General features: G+C 39.4%; 1 protein-coding gene, 1 long non-coding RNA gene and 1 other non-coding gene across 3 annotated transcripts; 2 read left to right on the top strand and 1 right to left on the bottom strand.

Moving 5' to 3' along the window:
• Positions 1–892: 892 nt before the first annotated feature.
• Positions 893–1,007, top strand: LOC117521263. The gene has a single exon (XR_004563917.1). It is a non-coding gene; the product is annotated as a U5 spliceosomal RNA (small nuclear RNA).
• Positions 1,008–1,146: 139 nt separating this feature from the next.
• On the bottom strand, positions 1,147–17,023 carry LOC117510498. Its single transcript, XR_004560739.1, has 3 exons — positions 16,901–17,023; positions 7,257–7,267; positions 1,147–1,157 (listed from the first exon to the last, which is right to left on the bottom strand). It is a non-coding gene; the product is annotated as an uncharacterized LOC117510498 (long non-coding RNA).
• Positions 6,128–19,189, top strand: LOC117510489 (elongin-C). The gene is made up of 4 exons (XM_034170222.1): positions 6,128–6,245; positions 12,603–12,630; positions 17,036–17,179; positions 18,895–19,189. Exons 2-4 carry the CDS (start codon positions 12,627–12,629, stop codon positions 19,083–19,085), a joined length of 339 nt encoding a protein of 112 aa, XP_034026113.1. The 5' UTR covers positions 6,128–6,245; positions 12,603–12,626; the 3' UTR covers positions 19,086–19,189.
• Positions 19,190–21,085: the final 1,896 nt, after the last annotated feature.

The following is a 21,085-nucleotide window of genomic DNA, read 5'->3' as shown; positions in this document are numbered from 1 at the left end:
GCTTTGTAGGGTTATGTCAAAACTACTTCACGGACTCTCACCAAATTTTCACCACAGATAGATATTAGTGCATGGAAGACTCCACTGAATTTTGGAGGTGATCTGGATTCTGAATCAAGATTTCTCTTTATATAGACTAGGTGATTTGGATCCGGATTGGCGGACACCAGAAATCTGATTGCTCTTGTTCTATATTCGTTAATAAAAAAAACAACACTTTCACATGCATGGCTACCTTCTGATATCCGTGTTGCAGGTTTTTGTTTTGTTTTGTTTTTTACTTCATGTTTTGTTTTCTTTAGTCCACAAAGAGCATCTTCACATACGTGCCCTCCACCTCCAGATGTGTCAGGAGTCAGGACTGTGTGAAGAGCTACAGAGATGGCATCATCTGGAGATCTATTTGCTCTCTATGGAAATTGGTGTGATTCTATTAGTAACTTCATTTTTGCGTATTGACTTTAATCTCTTTTGAAAGTTAATCATTATGAAAGGCTTTGTTGAAACAGAATTTCATTAAATGCAAAAGGTTTAGCTGATTAAAAGTGGGGAGATTTACTTCAAAGGTGTTATTAATTATAAAATAAGATTAAAAAAACGTTTGGATGAAGCACTTTTTGTTAAGATTTAAATTTACAGAAAGAACAGAGTCGGCTGGAAAGACCGCAAATGAAAGTGTAATCCCATAATGCTTTGCACAATGCCATGAAGCCATTATTGTAGTTTTTAACATGTTTTATTTGGAACACAAACTCCCAACTCGTAGATGTTTGCTTTATTGTTTACACGTTATTATGTGGGATTTTGTTGTTATAATAAATTAGAAGGAACCCTCAGTAAGGTTTATGTGCTCAGCGGTGTGTAGTGCTGGTTGGAAGCAAGAACATAATAACGCTCTTGTTTGTATTCAAACTGCATAAATCTTTTGTCTTTTACTGAAGAATTCCGTGGAGCGAAAGCTAAAGAGTTTTCTTGAATTTTTTGATACCTTACTTATTAGTAAGGCTTTCCTATTTCTTGAAAATAATTATTTTGGTTTTTTTTTGTTTGTTTGTTTGTTTATTTCTGGGCTGCCATTTTTTATCTAATCAGTACAACCTGAGGTTATTAAACAACATTTACAATCCAGCATCAGTATGCCATGTTCTCCAGAAAATCTACAATAACCCCCCATTTCAGTTTTCCAACTAATTCCGTCCTACCCCCTCCAAACCACTTTTTGAGTCCTTTCTTTCTCACAGGAGAATTACTATTAATTATTACTATTTACTTGAGTACTTCATTCAGTAGCTATCCTCCTCCATAGTTTCTGCCCAGGTGATCCTATGTTTTACACTGTCTACCTGTCTTGCACCTGTTGGATTCTGTTATGCGAGTCTTGCAGTATTTGTCTTGTCTTTTGCGCTATTAGATACTGTTATTGTTTATATTTGATATCTGATTTGTGTTTTACATGCTGTGTGTTTTGCACTCGGGTTATGTATGAAATTACATTTTGTTCATCTACATGCCTGTATGGAGCAGAATGACAGTATAGTGCAGCGGATAACTGGAAAAAAAAAATGCTTCAAATGGTGATGCAAGGACCAAATTTGGGACACGTGCTCCTTAGACATTACTCTTTTAAAAATGTTGAGTGGCTACATGAACTTTCAATAGGTGGCCAAGAAGAGGTCAATTGAAGAATTACACAGGGGTCAAAATTTAAAAATGCTCCAATCATATTGAAAGGTATTCCATATTATTTGTCTGATCATAAAGATTCCAAAAAGGTATAGTTTGGACTATCTGTGAATGAATGTTCTGGAGTTATGTGGTAAAACGTCAAGAATGGTGACATGGTCAATTTCAATTTGTACAGGGGTCAAAAGTTAAAGTTGCTCCAATTTTGATAAAAAGTGATGCAAATTATTAGTTGAGTGAATACCGTTTTAAAAAGTAATACTTTGCATCATGTATCATGCTTAGTTATCACATTACAGGGTAGCATATGTTACATGCAAATTCAGTAAGGTATGTCTTCTAGAATATATTACATTTCTAAGGTAGAACTCTAGTGTATACTAAGGTATATCTAAATATCTAAAAAAGGAAGAGTAGAATAGAGTAAAGTAGAGCCACTTAGGTGCCTGGTCTTGAGAACCAGGGATGGTAGGTTGAAAAGCTTTTTTATCCCATAGGACCTCTCCCTACCCACCCAAGCGACTCAAGAAAATGGACATATAAGATCTGTTGTATAGAACTTGATGTTGATATCCCTTAATAAATACTTAAGGCACTGACAAGACTCCGTGGGATGATCAATTGAGTGATGGCATCCTTTGGGTTGTCAAGTGGGCGCCTTCCTTCTTGGGTGTTTCGCTGATAAACCCATGACACCTCCAGAGGGTTCAACAGTGAGTCCCAGCATCCCAGGTTCACTCCCTGGATGCCATCACCTCACTTGAAGGCCCAGACTGAGTCTTTTCTCTTCATCCACAGCCACTGGTTTCCCTTTTCAGCAGCGGCGGAGAGGTCTTTGACTGCCTGCCGATGGGCCTTCCCTCGCACTCTCATCTCCCTGAGCAGCCTGGATGTTGAGGTGGCTACAAATCCTCTGCAACCAACTTCTACTGGTCGTACCTTCACATTCCAGCCTTGTTGTTGCGCATCGGCTGCAAGTTCAGCGTACCTCAACCTTTTCCGCTCATAGGCTTCCTCCACTGCGCCATCCCAGGGCACAGTGAGCTCAATGATGTAAACTAGCTTGAACGAGGATGACCATAGAACAAGGTCTGGTCGCAGGTTGGTGGTTGTGATTCCCGCTGGGAAGCACAGTTTCTTGTCCAAGTCTGCCAGCAGCTTCCAGTCCCGCGCTTTGCCCAGCTGACCAGTTTCTGATCTTACAGTTCTGAGGTTGGTTTGCCGCTCGCCCTCCCGAACAAATGATGTTGGCTGCCACTGGGATGAAGGGGGAGGAAGGGCATTCACACTTGTCCGCCGACTTTCCAACACTGTCGTAAGACACTTTAGCACTTGGTTATGCCGCCAGGTGTAATGGCCTTGGGTGAGGCTGGCCTTGCATCCCACTAAGATGTGCTTCAGTGTTCCTGGACTTGGGCGTAGAGGGCATGTGGGGTCTTCAGCATACCACTGGCTTAGGTTTGCGGGGGAAGGCAGGACATCATAGACAGCCCTGATGGTAAAGCTCGCCGTGAATGCCTCCATCTCCCATAGCTCTTTCCAGGAGATCTTCCTCTTCTCCAGTCCTTCCCATGCCATCCACTGCCCTTGCTTCACCTGCGCCACAGCCCTGGCACACCTTCCTGCTTCCTCCTCCTGACGTATCTCCTGGACCACCAGCTTGCGTCTCTGAGATGGAGAAGCCTTGCTCCACACTGATTCACTGGCCCCAAGTCCAAGACCACTCCTTCCCTCCTGCACTCGGCCCACAATATCTTTGTGTCTGAGTGCCGCCTTTGCCTGCTCAGTTGCAGTCAGCGGGGTCCACCTCCTCCCAGTGGCCAGGATGGGGGCAGTTTGGGCTACAACTGGATCACTCGAATCCAGTAACATCATCTCCAGCCTGACTTTGGCGCACTTGTAATCCTCTGTCAGACTGGAAATGGGCAGTTGTAACATCCCTTTGCTGTAAAGTCCAATACTGCTGAGGCACCTAGGAAGGCCAAGCCACCTCCTTACATATGAGCTGACCAGTCACTCCAGCTTTTCCACCTTTGAGAGTGGGACTTCATAGAGGCTTAGTGGTCGTAGGAGACGAGGAAGTATCCCATACTGCATGCACCAGAGCTTCAGCTTGCCAGGAAGCAAGGTTCTGTCGATGTTCTCCAGACCGCTGGCTACTTCCTTCCTGAGCTGCTCCACTTGCTCAGTGTCTTTAAGGGAGGCATCATACCAACGACCTAGGCTTTTCACTGGCTTCTTGGAAACAGTATAATATATCATAATAATATATCATAAGACATATTGTTGGGAAAGTGAAATGCACGGACCCATGCTAGGGGGCGTAAATGAACGGTCAATAGGATTACAAATAAATGACAATTTATTATGCAAAAGTGCAACACAAAACCAAATATGCTGAGTCTAATTAACAACCAAAATGGTGACGCGTGGGCAGGCCCGAGGGTAGGAGACGCCTATCCAGAGAAGAGCCGGGACCCACGAAGTTCCACCGCCAACGGAGACCTGCAACACACCAGAGCCGCCAAATCCTAAATCCCCAGGTGGCCATCGCTCCAGCTGTCAGACCCGGTACTGCTGGCAGGAACAAACACAGGTTAAGGTGGGTGTGTGTACACCCAGCAAACAGTCAGCAAAAACACAGTTCCTTCCTGAGGGAAAATCCTCCACTCCCAGAGAGCAGGAAAACTGAGTATGTGCAGTGCCTAATGTAATACTTAGGAAAGTAAGGAGTGGAAACGCCAGCTCCTCCAAACTTCCACAAAACCAGCTCCAAGCTGCAAGTATACACAAGGTTACGACTGCAGAGAGTTCAGAAGCAAAAACATGTGCGTACGGCACAAAACGGCTGAGTTGGTTTACCTGCGTGGTAAGCTGATAACTCGGCACAGTTATGGTGTCTCTCCCAGGCTTTTATGGCTTGAATGATGAGGTGATGGATGACAGCTGACAGCTCAGGTGCACCTGGTGATCCAACCAGGCCACTGCGCCCTCTGGTGCCTGAAACCCGCCAACAGGCAGGGCTCCCTCTGGTGGTGGGCCAGCAGTACCTCCTCTTCGGCAGCCCACACAACACATATAAGAAGAAATGTCATAGAATCCAATGGATGCCGACATTGTTTAACCTGTACTTTGCAAACCAAGCATGCAACACAGTCAAAACTATTCCATTTATTAATCCTATTAGCCCAACCAGTAACTTTAGCTTTTGACCCCTGTACAAACTGAAATTGACCTTTCTCAGTGTTTTTGCTGTTTTTACCCCATAACTCCATAACATTCATTCACAGATAGTCCAAACTATACCTTTTTGGAATCTTTATGATCAGACAAATAATATGGAATACCTTTCAATCTGATTGGAGCATTTTTAAATTTTGACCCCTGTGTAATTTTTCAATTGACCCCTTAGCTGCCTATTGAAAGTTCATGTCTGCACTTGGCATGTTAAGTTAGGTTGAGAGCACTCCGTGGTTATGTCTGTGTGTGTGCGTTTAAAACGTAGTTTAACTAGGTATATTCCTGAAGTTGTTTTACTGTTTTGTGATGCGCGGGAGATACGTGCGTGTGGCTAAATGCACGCAGAGTTATTACCACTTTATCTTCTGCTAAATGCTAAAAAAAGAGTAGAATAGAATTATCTGTTGTGATGTATTCTTACTAAAATTTTATAATCATAATTATGACGCTAATGATGATGATGATAATAATAATAATAATAATAGTAACAGTAATAATAATAATAACATATTTATATTTATATATGTAGCACTTTCCAACTACATAAAAAACGATTTCCAAAATATAAAATGGATTAGTTTCTTCCTATCCTCCCGCCCCACTGTGTCCCGCCCCCACACAGAAGCCTCGCGCGCGCGCGCACACACACACACACACACACACACACACACTTCAGGACTTTTTTCTTTTCTTTTCTTTTTTTTTTTTTTTTTTGCTCAATACAACTTTTATAATATTTATATTTATGTTAATAATAATTGCCGATAGTTACTCATTTTATTTCAACATACAACAACGACATGTTACGCTTTCTTAGCGACGTCTAACATTAAACCGGAACGTTTGTCTCTGACTCTCTGAAATTCCGAGGAAGATATTTGCTGCGGACCGCTCGAAACCTTTTTGAAGCACTGAAGCTTCCCACCAAAGCAAGCTCGGGATATCTGTCGATCAAAATAAGTACAACAAGAAATGGTGTGCAATAATAATGATAACAACAACAATAATAATAATAATAATAATAATACGATGTTTATTGAAAGCAAAAAATAGTTTAATAAACAAATAAATTTAAATAATATTTTAAGAAATATAAAAAACAGCATTTATGGAATATTCTTGTTGAGCTTATTCATGATTGTATCATAAAGATCAAAAATTCCACACTGTGAAACAAGTGGGAATGATTTATCAATGATACAAGCTTCGGACCTGGACGCACACATTTGACACAAGTGTCGAAGGTTCTGAAAAGAGACACACAAAATAACTTGCTAACGTTAGCTGAAACGTTCTTCTTGTTCCGTTTCTTGTGGAGAGTGGTAAGAAATATGGTTGCTGTTGTTATTGTTATAGCTATTACTTGCTGTTGGGTTTAGCGAGACGAAAAGCTGCTTATCTGTTTAACCTCAAATAATAAACGTTACACCGCTGGTTTTAAGTTAGTACAGCGTTGGCTAACGTTATTGATAGCCAACTTACCACGGCTGCGTACCCCCTAAAATTTTTTTGGTGACAGAAATTTCTTTATTATTTTGACTTATTATCTTCGCCAACCGACAGACAGAGTTTGTGGATCTCTGTGGTCGTGTAGATGTTAGAAGACTGGAAAAAAAAATGGAAATGGCTAAATGGACTGCATTTATATAGCGCTTTTCCATCTGCTTCAGACGCTCAAAGCGCTTTACAATTATGCCTCACATTCACCCCGATGTCAGGGTGCTGCCATCCAAGGTGCTCACTACACAGCAATAGGAGCAATAGGGGATTAAAGACCTTGCCTTAGTGATTTTCCAGTCAGGCGAGGATTTGAACCCAGGATCCAACACCTTAACCACTAGACCATCACCTTGGTTTGTGATTTGATTGACTTTATTTATTCCATTTTTAAAGATTTGGTGGCAGAAGGGGGGCTGTAGAATAGAGGGGCTGCAATTATCCCTTTCATTTGATTATCTATCTTGTTGAAAGTTCTTAGTGCCCAATATTCATTTTGCTAACGTGTGTGGTAATTTTTCCAAACTACTGTTATAGACCGTGGGCTGAGATAGTCTACCATGCCCCCCCAACCAACAACAACAAAATGCCACTTGATTTTTTTTTTCAACCTCTATAATGTCCTTAGTGGAAATTTGAGTGGTAACAGAAAAATAACTCATTCCTGATGTACCTTTTTGCGCAGTATTCACTTAAAGGTTAAAAGTTACTCCTGAGTGCTGTACGTGGGCCAAATTTTTGCACTTTTTCCCCTTCTTTAAATAGCTATACATACAATAACCATATCCATCTATGTATTTCTAAAAAATCCCATTATCTCTACTTTAATATGATACCCATCTCATTTCTGTAATATAAAATGGCACTTCTCTATGTGGCTTACAGTACAACCGTACACATAACCCTTACCTGGACCAAAAAATGGCCAAAAATTTTATGAATACAACCCCAATTCCAATGAAGTTGGGACGTTGTGTAAAATGTAAATAAAAACAGAATACAATGATTTGCTAGTCCTCTTCAACCTATATTCAGTTGAATACACCACAAAGACAAGATATTTAATGTTCAAACTGATAAACTTTATTGTTTTTGTGCAACTATTTGCTCATTTTGAAATGGATGCCTGCAACATGTTTCAAAAAAGCTGGGACAGTGGTCTGTTTACCACTGTGTTACATCACCTTTCCTACTAACAACACTCAAGCATTTGGGAACTGAGGACACTAAGTTTTGAAGCGTTGTAGGTGGAATTCTTTCCCATTCTTGCTTGATCTAACACTTCAGTTGTTCAACAGTCTGGGGTCTCCGTTGTCGTATTTTATGCTTCATAATGCGCCACACATTTTCAATGGCGATAGGTCTGGACTGCAGGCAGGCCAGTCTCGTACCCGCAATCTTTCACTACGAAGCTATGCTGTTGTAACACGTGCAGAATGTGACGGCATTGTCTTGCTGAAATAAGCAGGGACGTCCCTGAAAAAGACGTTGCTTGGATGGCAGCATGTGTTGCTCCAAAACCTGGATATACCTTTCAGCATTGATGGTGCCATCACAGATGTGTAAGTTGCCCATGCCATGGGCACTAACACACCCCCATACCATCACAGATGCTGGCTTTTGAACTTTGTGCTGGTAACAATCTGGATAGTCGTTTTCCTCTTTTGTCCAGAGGACACGACGTCCATGATTTCCAAAAACAATTTGAAATGTGGACTCATCAGACCACAGCACACTTTTCCACTTTGCGTCTGTCCATTTCAAATGAGCTCAGGCCCAGAAGGCGGCGGTGTTTCTGGATGTTGTTGATGTATGGCTTTCGCTTTGCATGCTACAGTTTTAACTTGCACTTGTAGATGTAGCGATGAACTGTGTTAACTGACAATGGTTTTCTGAAGTGTTCCTGAGCCCATGCAGTAAAGTCCTTTACACAATGATGTCGGTTTTTAATGCAGTGCTGCCTGAGGGATCAAAGGTCACGGGCATTTAATGCTGGTTTTTGACCTTGCCGCTTACGTGTAGAAAGTTATCACCAATACAAACTATGGAGCTAAATCAAGGCTAAAAGTTTTGTAATCTGAAAATAAAAAAAGATTGAAAAAATAAATTTTGAAACTGAAAATTCAATGTTTGTTCTTGAATTTTATAATCTTTTAAAAAGTATTATCAAAATAAAAATAAGTGTAAGATATATATTTTTCAGTTTAAATAAATTTTTGATTCAGCTCTGTAATTTTTTTTATCAAATAATTTATTTTCATTCAAATTTCTTTTTTTTTCACCTACAGATCTTTTTTTTCACTTTCAGACCTTATTTTTCAGTTTCAAACTTTTGGCTCCGTTCTGGCGTGGGAGGGCGTGGCTTCGATTGAGAGGGGCGTGGATGTTGCTTTCAGGAAATGTGGGTACTTTGATAGATAATGACTCTGCTCCCGTCTCCATCATTTATTTACTACGCGGCTGGCGCGTGAAAGAAAATAGAGAGAATGAAAGCTTATTACAAGGCTTTAAACCCTCGAGATAAAACTGTTTATTGTGATCGATGTGTAGCAGTTGGTTCAGTGGATCCGTATGTTGTACCGGATAGTCAATTTAATGACGATGTAACAAAGTTGACTGCCCATAAATCCAAATCCAAAGCCACCCGGAAGAGTGCTCCGGCTACCGGCGGTGTGAAGAAGCCCCGCCGTTACAGGCCCGGCACCGTGGCGCTGAAAGAGATCCGCCGCTACCAGAAATCCACTGAGCTGCTGATCCACAAGCTGCTGACCAGGTCAGCCTCACCAGCCTCCTGCAGAGCATCACAGCGAAGCTCTGAAAGCGGAGGTCGGTCTTAAAGTCCTGAGCGATTTCTCTCACCAAAGCTCGTAACACTCCGCTGCAGCCTATAAAATGAGCGACCTGCCTCATTTTCATGTGGCGATGCTGCGCTGCGTTCACTGTCTTGTGTGGATATGGGACACATCGGTTTTTTAGGTATAGATTTAGGTATAGATTTTCAGATTACAAAACTTTAATTTTCAGTTTCAAAATTTATTTTTTCAATCTTTTTTTTATTTTCAGATTACAAAACTTTTGGCCTTGATTTAGCTCCATAACAAACTGGCATTTTCAGCATTTTCTGCAGTGGTACAAGTTTGCCTTTTCCACGGAAAGCACTTGTCGTGCCACTTCCAGTGAAGCCATGTTGTGTCACTTCACTGGAAGTGACACAACAAGTGCTTTCTGTGGAAAAGGCAAACTTGTACCACTGCAGAAAATGCTGAAAATGCCACAGTTTGTACCATGCTTGCTGAACTTGGTGATAGCTGGAATGTCTCAGAAGACCTCATGAAAGACTTGGAAGCATTCACTTGTGTTATGTATGGTGACACAGTAGCTGAAAAAGTCAATGACCTCAGGCTTAACCGCATCAGCAAGTTGTGCATCAAGCAGGGAAAGTCAGTCCCTTGCAATATAGATATGTCTGCTCTGTAGGGGTGCCAGCAAAAATCGATTCACGTCCGAATCGCGATTCTTATTTATTATGATTCTCAGTCAATCCAAAATGTCCAAGAATCGATTTTTAAAAAGCATTTTTTATGCATTTTCTTGCTTACTCACTGCATGTACTGTTTGTCAGGCAATGGCTTCCATACTACAGCGTCCCCGCGAGGGGAGGGTCCGGCGTGCTTCAAACATTCGTGAGCTGCAGCTTAGCATGGCGGACGAAGAGCTAATTCAGTCAGCACCGTCTTTGCTGAAGGCAAATATTTGGGCGCATTTTGGATTTTATTATTTGCTGTGTAAGAAGGAGCTTGACATGACTTATTCAGTGTGCAAAATCTGCAAAATGAAGGTCAAGTACTTCGGAAACACTTCAAATCCGCAAGCCCACATGCTACGCTATCACCCGGAGCTAAAAGAGGGGAGCAGCAGTATCTGCCGACTACTGACCAGTGCTTCGCTAAACTGCCAGCCAACTCTGAACGAGCAAAGCAGATAAGTAAAATTACATCTAGAATCACTTGAGTAACCTTGTAAAGCTGCATTTTCTTAAACATAAACATTTTTTAAGTAATATAACTATTTCTCAGAGCTCTTTGAATCGAAAATCGATTCTGAATCGAATCGTCACCCCCAGAATCGGAATCGAATTGAATCGTGAGTTGTTGTATGATTCACATCCCTACTGTTCTGCCTCCTTGTCATAAGACCCTAACGCAGCACATACAAAGAGCTAACTATCAGATGACTGTGTGGAAGAGTGCAGACATTGCAAATCCCACTGTTCCATCTCCAGCTAAGGGTCAGGGATGTGTGATGGCAGATGATGGTTTCCATCCACTGTGGTACGAAAGAGAAAGTCAACCAGAAAACCTACAGGACATTTGTAGCCAGCAAGAAGACAACGAGGCATCTCACTATGATACAGAAAGTGAAAGCGACGATTCGGATGATGCTGATGTCACAGCAACACTGACTATGAATGAACATGTCAAGCCCAAAAGACTCTGATATGATAAGATTTTGGACATTTCTTTCAACTAGATTTAACTGCTCAAGTTGTCTGAAACAAGTTGAACATTATATCTCATAGTTATATATGTTGAAAGGAATCTGTATAACAGAAGATTTAATTCTAAGACATAATGAAATATGACACAATAACATTTGACTTGAAAATGTTAGAAATCTAAAATATTAAAGATGGCCACTAGTGGTCAATATCACATATGAATCATCATTCTAGAATTGTCTATGAGTAAAATATTGCAAAACTTTATAGCGTTGGACATATCACAGAGAAGGTAAATGCATTTTCTTAGTAAATTTCACTGTATATGATATGTACCGTGAATGTGTTCAACACAAGGCAAATAGCATCCAAGTCAGTAGTTCATCATTCAGTGAGTACTTCGCCTTTCACCATAGTTTTGGTCTCAAATGAAAGCTAATGATTTGTAGTTATATTATTAGTGCTTAATCTAGGCCATGATACTTCAGTTTTTATTACAAAAAACTATTCATAAAATTTTTGGACATTTTTTGGTCGAGGTAAGGGTTGTGTATATGGTTGTACTATAAGCCATATAGAGAAGTGCCATTTTATGTTACGGAAATGAGATGGGTATCATATTAAAGTAGAGAAAATGGGCTTTTTAGAAATATATAGATGGATATGGTTGATACTATATACGTATAGGTATTTAAAGAAGGTGAAAAAGTGCAAAAATTCAGCCCACGTACAGCACTCATGAGTAGCTTTTAACCTTTAGGTGAATATTGCGCCAAAAGGTAAATCAGGAATGAGTTATTTTCCTGTTACCACTCAAATTTCCACTAAGGACATTATAGAGGTTGAAAAAAAATCAAGTGGCATTTTGTTGTGGGTGGGGTGCATGGTAGGCTATCTCAGCTCCTGGTCTATTACAGTTTTATTTCACAAGGAGCCATTTACCTGCGTTTCTCAATTCTGGAACAGAATTCTTGGAGAATTGATTACTGCATTGTATTCTCTGATTTACCTAATAGTAGCTTAAGAACTCAGCTCCTAGAGTTTTAACCAAATGTTGAAAATTTGATCATACAGTATTACTCTGGCGTTACTGTTCCTTCACTGGCTGCTTGTTTATGGATTTCAAGGTTAAATGTTGTCACACACTCGCATTATCAGGATCCTTTATTGAAGTACATTCAACATCTTTGGCGTCTTTTGTTTGTTAGTCATGAAAGATAAAAGCTGATTTTTCTATCCTTATCACTTGGCAATGTAAACGTGCATGTTTAATTTAATTATGCCACATTGCAAGTCCCTACATTGTAACAATCACATATTCATGATTGTTACAATGCAGGGTTACAATATTGTTACAATATGTGTGACATTGCGACGGCCATGTTCAAACGATGTATTGTGCAGCCTTAAAGATCCAAATTCATGTTAGAGCCATTGTGTATACTTAAGTGAAAGCGCTGTAAGAGTACATATGCAGTGTGTCTGGCTTCAACCTCCAACAGCAACAGCCTAACTTTTCTTAAAGATTTATATGTGAAGTGTAACTAGTTAACATTTGTTTGTTCTTAATAGCAATGTGGCCAATGTTCAGTTTAGAAGATTTTATACCCCCCCCCCCCCCCCCCCCCCCCACACACACACACACACTTTCTCTCTGATGTGTTGATTCTTTATTACTTTGCAGGGTTTACAGAAATTGTGAAATAGGATGGGTGAGTCAATAACATCTTTACAGAATTACACAATGTTTCTTGTTTGCCAGAATTGTTTCTGCACATTTATAAACTGTCAGGATAGGTACACATGAACTGGCACAGACAGCTAGGCCTTAATGAGCCTACTTCTCCTTCTAATGGCCTGGTCACGTGGCATACGATTCCTGAACGAAGGGAAAAAGGTAAAAAAAAAAAAAGTCACAAATTGTTGCGAAAAGATGGATGAATGAGCTTTTGACTTTTCCCATCACCGAATAGCCTGAGAATCAAGAGCGCAAAAGGAATGAAAGAGGAACAAAACAAAACCGAAACACTGATCTCTATGTTTAAAACAAAACACGCCTGGAGCCACTGCTGGAGCAGTGTGTGTCTGCCTCCTGATCTGCGTTCCAGGACTCAGTGCTGGGTCCTGGAGAAGCTGAAGCACACGATCCAACCCACTGTGAAGATCTGTGCACATGTTGGTGGATCCACCTGCTCTGGTTCCTCGTCCAGAACAAAAGAGGGATCATCTCCTTCATCATCAGAATCCTCACTGTCTGGTTCAAACTGACGACATGCTGCGCGCTCCATCTTGCTCAAATTAAAAACAAAAAACAAACAAAAAAAGGCTGGTGTGCTGTGGTGGCTGCTGTATCACTGTAATATGTTACTAAGACTATATGATGTATAACAGAAAACTGTCAAAAGGGGGAATAAATATAAGTGTAAAGATTATTGAATATATCAGAGCAGTAAATTGATCAGTCCTTGTGAACATGCATTGACTCCCCATGTGCAGTTATTTTCACTAGCTGCAGTTGATCCACAAAGTAAATTCTGCCTTCCAGAACAGCTGTTATATAATCTTCTGAATCATCTACCTGTTGCCACATGTACATAAGGGCTGGATTGTCATTCCTACACTCATATTGTTATATTTAATAAAAAAAATTAAGCGCACGCAGGAGGCGATGGCTGCTGCTGACGCTGCATTCAAGTACCGTCGGAAATTACACGACTTTTTTGTTGTTTCACATTCAGCAGTTGCTTGTGGCAAGAGCGTGGTTTTCATTTTATTTTTGGTAAAATAATTCATTGTATCCACACAAAAGATTAATTCTGGCCTATATAAGTTGCCTGAGCACAGTGAAGCTGACCCCCCTACACAGATTAAAAAAAAAAATCCAAGCAAACAGGCTGAGTTTGCCCTGTAGTTTCCAACGGTACATGAATGCAGCGGCAGTAGCATCACTCACAAACGGCTTCTACACTGTATGAAAACACTCAGCTGGTCAAACGAAGTCGAACTAAATGCTAACATTACAAAAACTAAGCAAAGGATAAAAACCGCCAAGAACTACAGCAAAACGAAATATGGACTAATTGAGGTTTTTGGCAGCATTCGTTCAAATTTTTTGACAGTTTAAAAATCCTGATGAAGCGCCAGCTGCAGGAATGAAGCTGCGCAAAGGTTAAACGGTGCCAATGAAAGTCCAGATTTCTTGTTTCGTTTGGGCTTCATTGCCCTTCATTAAGTGCCGTGTGACCGGACCTTTACAGTGATTCAAAGTTTACCTGCATAAATGTTTGATGTAACCACAGTCAGTTTTTGTTTATCAGAATTATGGTCACATTGATATTTCTAAAAGTTAACCAAGTAGTATAGTCTGAACATTGCATTACCATAGATCAGACACTAATCTAATCAGGGTTCTAGCTAGGACCATTTTGGTGCCAGGTAAATTATGTGGTCACGGCTCATAGCTTCGAGGGGCCCCCTGAATCTATTGGGTTTTATACCACTAAAACATTATTGGCAAGCCTTATTTTAACTAATTTTGGGTGGTTTTAGACGCATTGAAAGCAAGAATAATAACAAAAAACCTATATATTTATGTTGTAATATTTGTAAGATCAGAGTTCTTTTTTGCATGTTTCTGTCAAAGTCTATGTTAATAAATTAAATAACGTTGAAAATGTTAAAAACACATTATTTAATGGACATAGCATTTACTCTCTTCTTCAAAAATGACACACAGTAGCTTTTAATCCAGTGAAGCAAGCCATTTTTTCTGTCAGTTTTGTTTCTGTGGGTTTTTTATCCAACAATTTGAGTGGGATTGCATTACTTTTTTTCTTTTTAAACAATATACACCTAATTGCCTTGTTTGAACAAGAGCTGAACCTGAACTGATTGTCAAACCTGCTGTTTTAAATTAAAAACTTTGCGAATCAGTTTTTTTACTTCTTTCACTGATGCTGTGCACCTCCTCCTCTCCACCCCATCCCATCTCTCTGATCGCTCATGCGTCTGCCATTTTTGAAATATGAAGCCTTTCAACTGTAATATAAACTGCAAATTTCTGAATATATCAACAGATACAGAAGGACCTGGATTATTTAAAGTAGAATTTTCATGGCAGAGGTTTTTTTTTCTTCAGCTCAGAGCAGAGATGCTGTTTTCAGCTACTGCCCTTCACAGCACTGTGGCCACAGAACGCGCTGACTCTCTGATCTCTGCTGTTTGCGATTTTATACGAAGAAAATCAGAAATATATTTCTTATTACTTTAATTATTGGTTTAAAATTGCAAAACTATGACTCTATAAGCTTGAAATCTGATCGAATTGGTTTTCAGCAACATTTCAGTTCATGTTTCAGAAATTCTGTGCTGGGCAGCACAGCCAATTTGAACCCGAGAGCCAAGTGGAAATTTGCAGTACTAGCCGGGACCACCCGGCACCGCCCACCGTGGCTATAACCCTGAATCTGATCAAGGACATATATAGAAGTGTTGCCCAGAATTGATATTGAGGTGGGGGGAATGACTAGGGTTTTTATTTTTTATTTTTTTAACGTGACTCAGTGATAAGAACTGTATCACACTCCCTCAAAAAAAAAAAAAAAGTTTGGTTGTTTCAGTTAATGGGACAGTGATGGAAGTTTTCTGGGAATTCACAGAAATCCGGGTTTGTACTTACGTGGTGAATGTTTCCGGGTTATTTTTGATAGCATACGTCAGAATCCATTAATGGTTCGCACCCAAACAGTTGGTGGCGGTAATGCACCATGTTAGTTTGCAAACCACCAATAAAGTTGAAAGAAGGGTTATTTTTATTTTCCTGGCCTGCGTCGGATTTAGTCTGTGGTCTGTCTTCACCGCTGTTCAGCCACACAGCAGCGAATGAGACGCCATTACAGATTTTAAAAGAAGCTCTGCGTTGTGTTGAACTACAAAAAAAAGTGATGTGCACAAGAAAAGTGCAGCATTGTTCTGCAGAGAGATAATTTAAAGTTCATTACGAATAAATTCTAATAGGGCTGGTGCGACCAAAAGGACAAAAACGCTGACCCGACTTTTTTAATCATCATCTATACAGAAAAGCTGACACCTCCGATAAGTCTTCTTATATCATGTTTTTGACGGAATTCGTGCCAGTTGATGATATTCAGTTATTTCACACAAATCAAAATCTGTCCTTGGGAGGAATTAAAACTGCATTTTATGGTTTCCTCTGTTACATGGACTGAAATGGTCATGTGGAGGAAAATATAATAAATATTTGACACACTCATAGAAGTCAGATATTGATGTGAGAAACATTTGTCGTTTGCACATCATTTAAGTTGTGAGTATCCCAGAAATGCTGATGTCAGCACTGGATGGAAAAATCTGTGTTACTGTATTTCCCAATTATAGAAGTGAATAAGAATCTAATTTAAACCCAAATCAGTGTTACTGAGAACTAAAAGTGATAATGGTGACTTGATAAACAGTAGGTGCAGCTTTACTTGTATCAAATTTTATTTTAGTTTATTTTAAGACACTAGCATTGTCATAAAGCACAAACTGCTGAAGTCAAATGCCTTAGATAACTAGCTAGAAAACAGTAACAGTCCAATGCAAATATGTGGTCTTATCAAGTAATATTAACACCGTATTCTAATCCATGCGATAGACTGTGTATTGTAGTTTTGTCATCTTACCAATATGGGAAAACAATCTTTTCACACAACTTGTATCGTGATGATACAAGTTGTGTGAAAAAACTCTTTTCTGGGGTGAAAAAATTGACTTGACCCAACAAAAAACAAATTTTTTTTTTTGATGGGTAATAGACCTGATAATGTCCAAGAATGTATCTGAGAGTTCAAATTTTTCTGTGGGAGAACCCCCAAACCGGGCTTTCATCACTGATGAGAACATAGTTTCACATGAGCACACATGTTGTGAAACACTCCCAACAAATAAAATTCACTTGAAACATGATGTGCAGTATTGTACGTAAATCAGAATGTGGTCACTTAAGTCAGTAATATGAATTTAGCCTTAATACGTATTACAGATGGCCAAATAATTTGACTGATTTTTATCCAGCTGACACCTTTTTTGAGGGATATCATTTGTGTTGCCTTGTAGATGGAGAAGAGAGGACCTACGGTGGCTGTGAAGGGCCAGATGCCATGTATGTGAAGTTGATCTCATCAGATGGCCATGAATTTATTGTGAAAAGAGAACATGCCTTGACATCTGGGACTATCAAAGCCATGTTGAGTGGTCCAGGTAGGATTTCAGTCAAATTAGTCACCATTTTTCTGATGATTCAAAGTGGTATGTTCTTTAACTCAGGTAATTTTTCAGTACATCTACATGAAATTACCTGAATTAATGTGTGAGCAATCTACCAGAAAACTAATTATCAAACATTTTACTAACTGTTTTGTCATTTAACAAGGGAATATGGCAGCCTTAGATTGGCTCCGGCTTCTCAGATTAACATTTCATCTACAGTGAATGCTTGTACTTGAGGGTATGGGAATAAACTAGTTATATGAAAGGACACATTTGAAGGGGTTACCTTGGGATCAGGAAAATTGTTAAGGGAATTAACAAACATTTGTTCATCTTTGAGTAGATGTCGGTGCTTTCTATCCAGACGTGTGGGGAAAGACATGTTAGGCTTTTTGAAAAGTTCTACAGAAACAACACATTGCAAAATATCCCACTCCATTTTGAATTGGAGATGGATCCGTTTTCATTCACATGCATATTTACACTAACTTGATGCAAACCACAGTTGATATCACGAGTGAAATTGTTTCATTTTGCATTATCATGCTGCACATTTTCAGTCATACACAATGTGAGTGTCCAAATGTATCAGAAATCACAAGATGTAGTATTGCACATATTATAATCTTTATGTCAAACAGACTACATTTTGAATATCCATGCACAAGACCTTCAGAATTACCCTTTCATATGAGCATTCATGAGTGAAAATACCATTTAAAATCTGGCAAGTGTGTAAATGCTACCACCTATTTTTGTCCTTTATTCTAAAAACACTGTGGTTGTTACCACAGAAGCATCTTATGTGCCAGAGAGCATGACATTATGTGAGGTCTGGGCACACTCAGCCCATACCTGTCCTGTAGCGGAGGCAGAAACAGCTAGCCGAGACACATGGTTCTCGTTGGCAATAAAGAGGTATTTGGTCAAAGAAAATACTCTCACGTTAATGATCAGAGTGATATTAGAAATGACCAGATTAAACTGAGGCTCTTTAAGTGTATAGAGCAGGTAGCTGATTAGATATGGAGCTGGTTTACGAATCGGTCTCAGTCAGTGACTGAGCTACTGTAACCTGCAGGCAAACATGGAATTATGCTCAACCTTCTCAAAGTCAGATTGAGCACAAAGTGACATCAAATAATTTGTTTCTCTAAAGAGGTTGAGTTGTAAACTGCAGAGATATGAGAAGAATCCAAACTCTAATATTGTCTTCTGTCATTGCTGACATTGTTCAAGTAGAAACAGTCTCATTGTGAACCTGATACAATGCAGTAAGTTTAGTGAGAAATGTGTTTTACAGCGTTTTTTGTTTACGTCTGATAGAATTATTGTCACTGTCAGCTGTCAGTGATTGGACATTTAAGAATGAATGTTACTTGGGTGTAAATGTTGGAGGTAATTTCGGGATTTATGACATCTGTTAATTTTACCTGTCCACTTGGTGGCACTGTATACCATCTGGAATTACTGCAATAAAACTTTTAAAGGAACACCTTAGAACACCTGCCATGCTCATTTGAATTTGATGATTGTTGTAGTTTTACCTTAATAGTACATGGGCATGGGAGCGAACAGTGTAATTCTCAAGGTTTGGGTTGGGTTTTTTTTTTTTATCTATTTATAATTACAGTAATTAATTAACTAATTTTTGTCTGTACTCATCCTGACTTTGAAGTCATGACACCTACTGTGACTGTCTGCAGGTCAGTTTGCTGAGAATGAAACAAATGAAGTGAACTTTAGAGAGATCCCTTCTCACGTCCTGTCCAAGGTCTGCATGTATTTCACCTACAAGGTCCGTTACACCAACAGCTCCACAGAAATCCCAGAGTTCCCCATCGCTCCGGAGATCGCACTGGAACTTCTCATGGCTGCAAACTTTCTGGATTGCTAAAGTGATAAAGATGATGTAGCAGCTTAAAGAGTATTAGATATTTGTCTTCTTGATTATTTAACTTGTTTTGCCACATACATCATATAAAGTATGATTGCCATTAAGGTGTGTGTTTGTTTTTAATTTGTACTCTTTTTGCAACTTGTGTATGTGCTAATTTTAGCCATATAGGATTTCACAACAAGGATGCAACAGCAGGTTGAGAATGCCTTCTTGTGTAGCCGAATAAACGTGCAATATTGTTGACGAGTTCTCTTTTTGGTGAGTTACATGGTAACTTTAGCCAAATGTAATACAAAAAAAAAAACCTTTTAATCATTGCAGTGTCACATTGATATGGTAAGCCTTCAACATAACTGAAAGGTTCACAGTGGCTTCAGCACTTACTGTGGTCATTTTTTCTTTTTTTAGGGTTTTATTGATTGGCAGTAGAGCTGGGAATGTATATTTGAAATGTATTTTGAGAACGTGTTATAACTTGAAACAATTTGAGGTGTAATTCGAGCGGTACAGTGATCGGTGACTATGTGGGCACGTTATGAGCGAGTCGGCTAAAGAGCACATGTATGATACATGTTTAGCCAGGAAGCAAGTTACAGTCTTACAAGATCTCAAGCAAACAATGGCTTTATTATCAAGCCAAACTGGCTTGATATTAAATATTAAGAGTAGGCTGATGGCAGTGACCTAAAAAATAAATAGAATTGTTTAGGCTTGTATCCACAGCATGTGTATTTTGAGTATTAGTACTGTTGTTAATATAGGTTTTTTCCTTTGTAGTGTCATTGATAGTTGGACTCTGCAAGTGGGTGTATCAGGGTTAGTGAGCTGACGTTTTAAACATTTCTGACTGCACTGATCAAGACAAGGTTTGTGTACTTTATACGCTCTGGACCATAGATATTTGGACAGTGGCTGAATTTTAGTGATCCTGCCTCTGCCACTGTAGAGTTGAAACAATTAAGATGAGCTTCTGGTACAGAGTTTTGGCTTTAACTCAGGGGTTTAATAAAAATACAGGGTGACCCAAAAAGAAACAAAACCCATAAAAAAATTTTAAGAAATCCTACAAAGGCTATTGTTCCAATTGTATTGGGGAAGATGATTGTTCCAACATGTCTTGGTCGACCAAGGAAAAGACCTTTTGCCTGGAGGCCTATTTTCCCAACAAATACCATTTGGAGCCTAAATTTAAAAGAACTTGACTTTTATGCAAAGTGACCAAGATAACTGAAATTTTTGGAAATGATTACACAGACTGAAGTCCAGCAAACTTCAAAAAAAATTTTTTTGGACCTTTATAGGATTTATTTCAATTTGTATGGGTTCTTTTTTTTGGGGGGGGGGGGGGGGGTCACTCTATACCACAATAATGGTTCAGGCATTGCAGCCATTGCTATATGCAGTCCCTCCATTTTTTGAGGTAAAGAGAAACAGGACAAAGTAAATTATTGTTTTTACAGCCAGTTTTCTTCAGATACGTCAGGGATGGGTACATGAGTATTAGTCAAAATGCCTAGAATGTCAAAGTATGGTACTGTATGACAGTTCTTAAAAACTGAGTGGTTGTGCAAATGAAGACTCATGAGGTAAGCTGCCAAGACAGCCAGACAACTCTGAAGGAATGTGATTGAAGAAATGGCATAATACAACTTTTGTCTGTGACATCACCAGCTGCACAGCTTCATGGTGTCCAGCGAAGAAGTGTTTTCATACAAGATCATCAAATTTAGCATCTAGTTCTTCAGGTAAACTGGTGGGCTGCAGAGGGAAAAGAAATGGCCACTGTATTGAATATTTATGGACCTAGTGTACATTAAACAAACCAGTGATGTACCAAGTTCAAACATTTTATTGCATCACTTGATAAAAAGCTGATTAAGTCCAACATAGTAATCTAGTAAATTGCAAGGGATCACCTAAAACAAATGTACATGCAAGTGTATGTACAGACCCTGTGCTGACTACCGTTTTTAAATATAAAACAATTTGATATGGTT

This window comes from Thalassophryne amazonica, chromosome 1, assembly GCF_902500255.1.
Source record: "Thalassophryne amazonica chromosome 1, fThaAma1.1, whole genome shotgun sequence".
Lineage (NCBI taxonomy): Eukaryota > Metazoa > Chordata > Actinopteri > Batrachoidiformes > Batrachoididae > Thalassophryne > Thalassophryne amazonica.
Note: the sequence above shows the minus strand (reverse complement) of the source record. Positions and strands in the feature narration are given on the sequence as shown.

Coding starts and splice junctions, on each gene's coding strand:
- LOC117510489 (XM_034170222.1), top strand. Junction 17,180..18,894: donor AGCCATGTTGAGTGGTCCAG/GTAGGATTTCAG, acceptor GACTGTCTGCAG/GTCAGTTTGCTGAGAATGAA.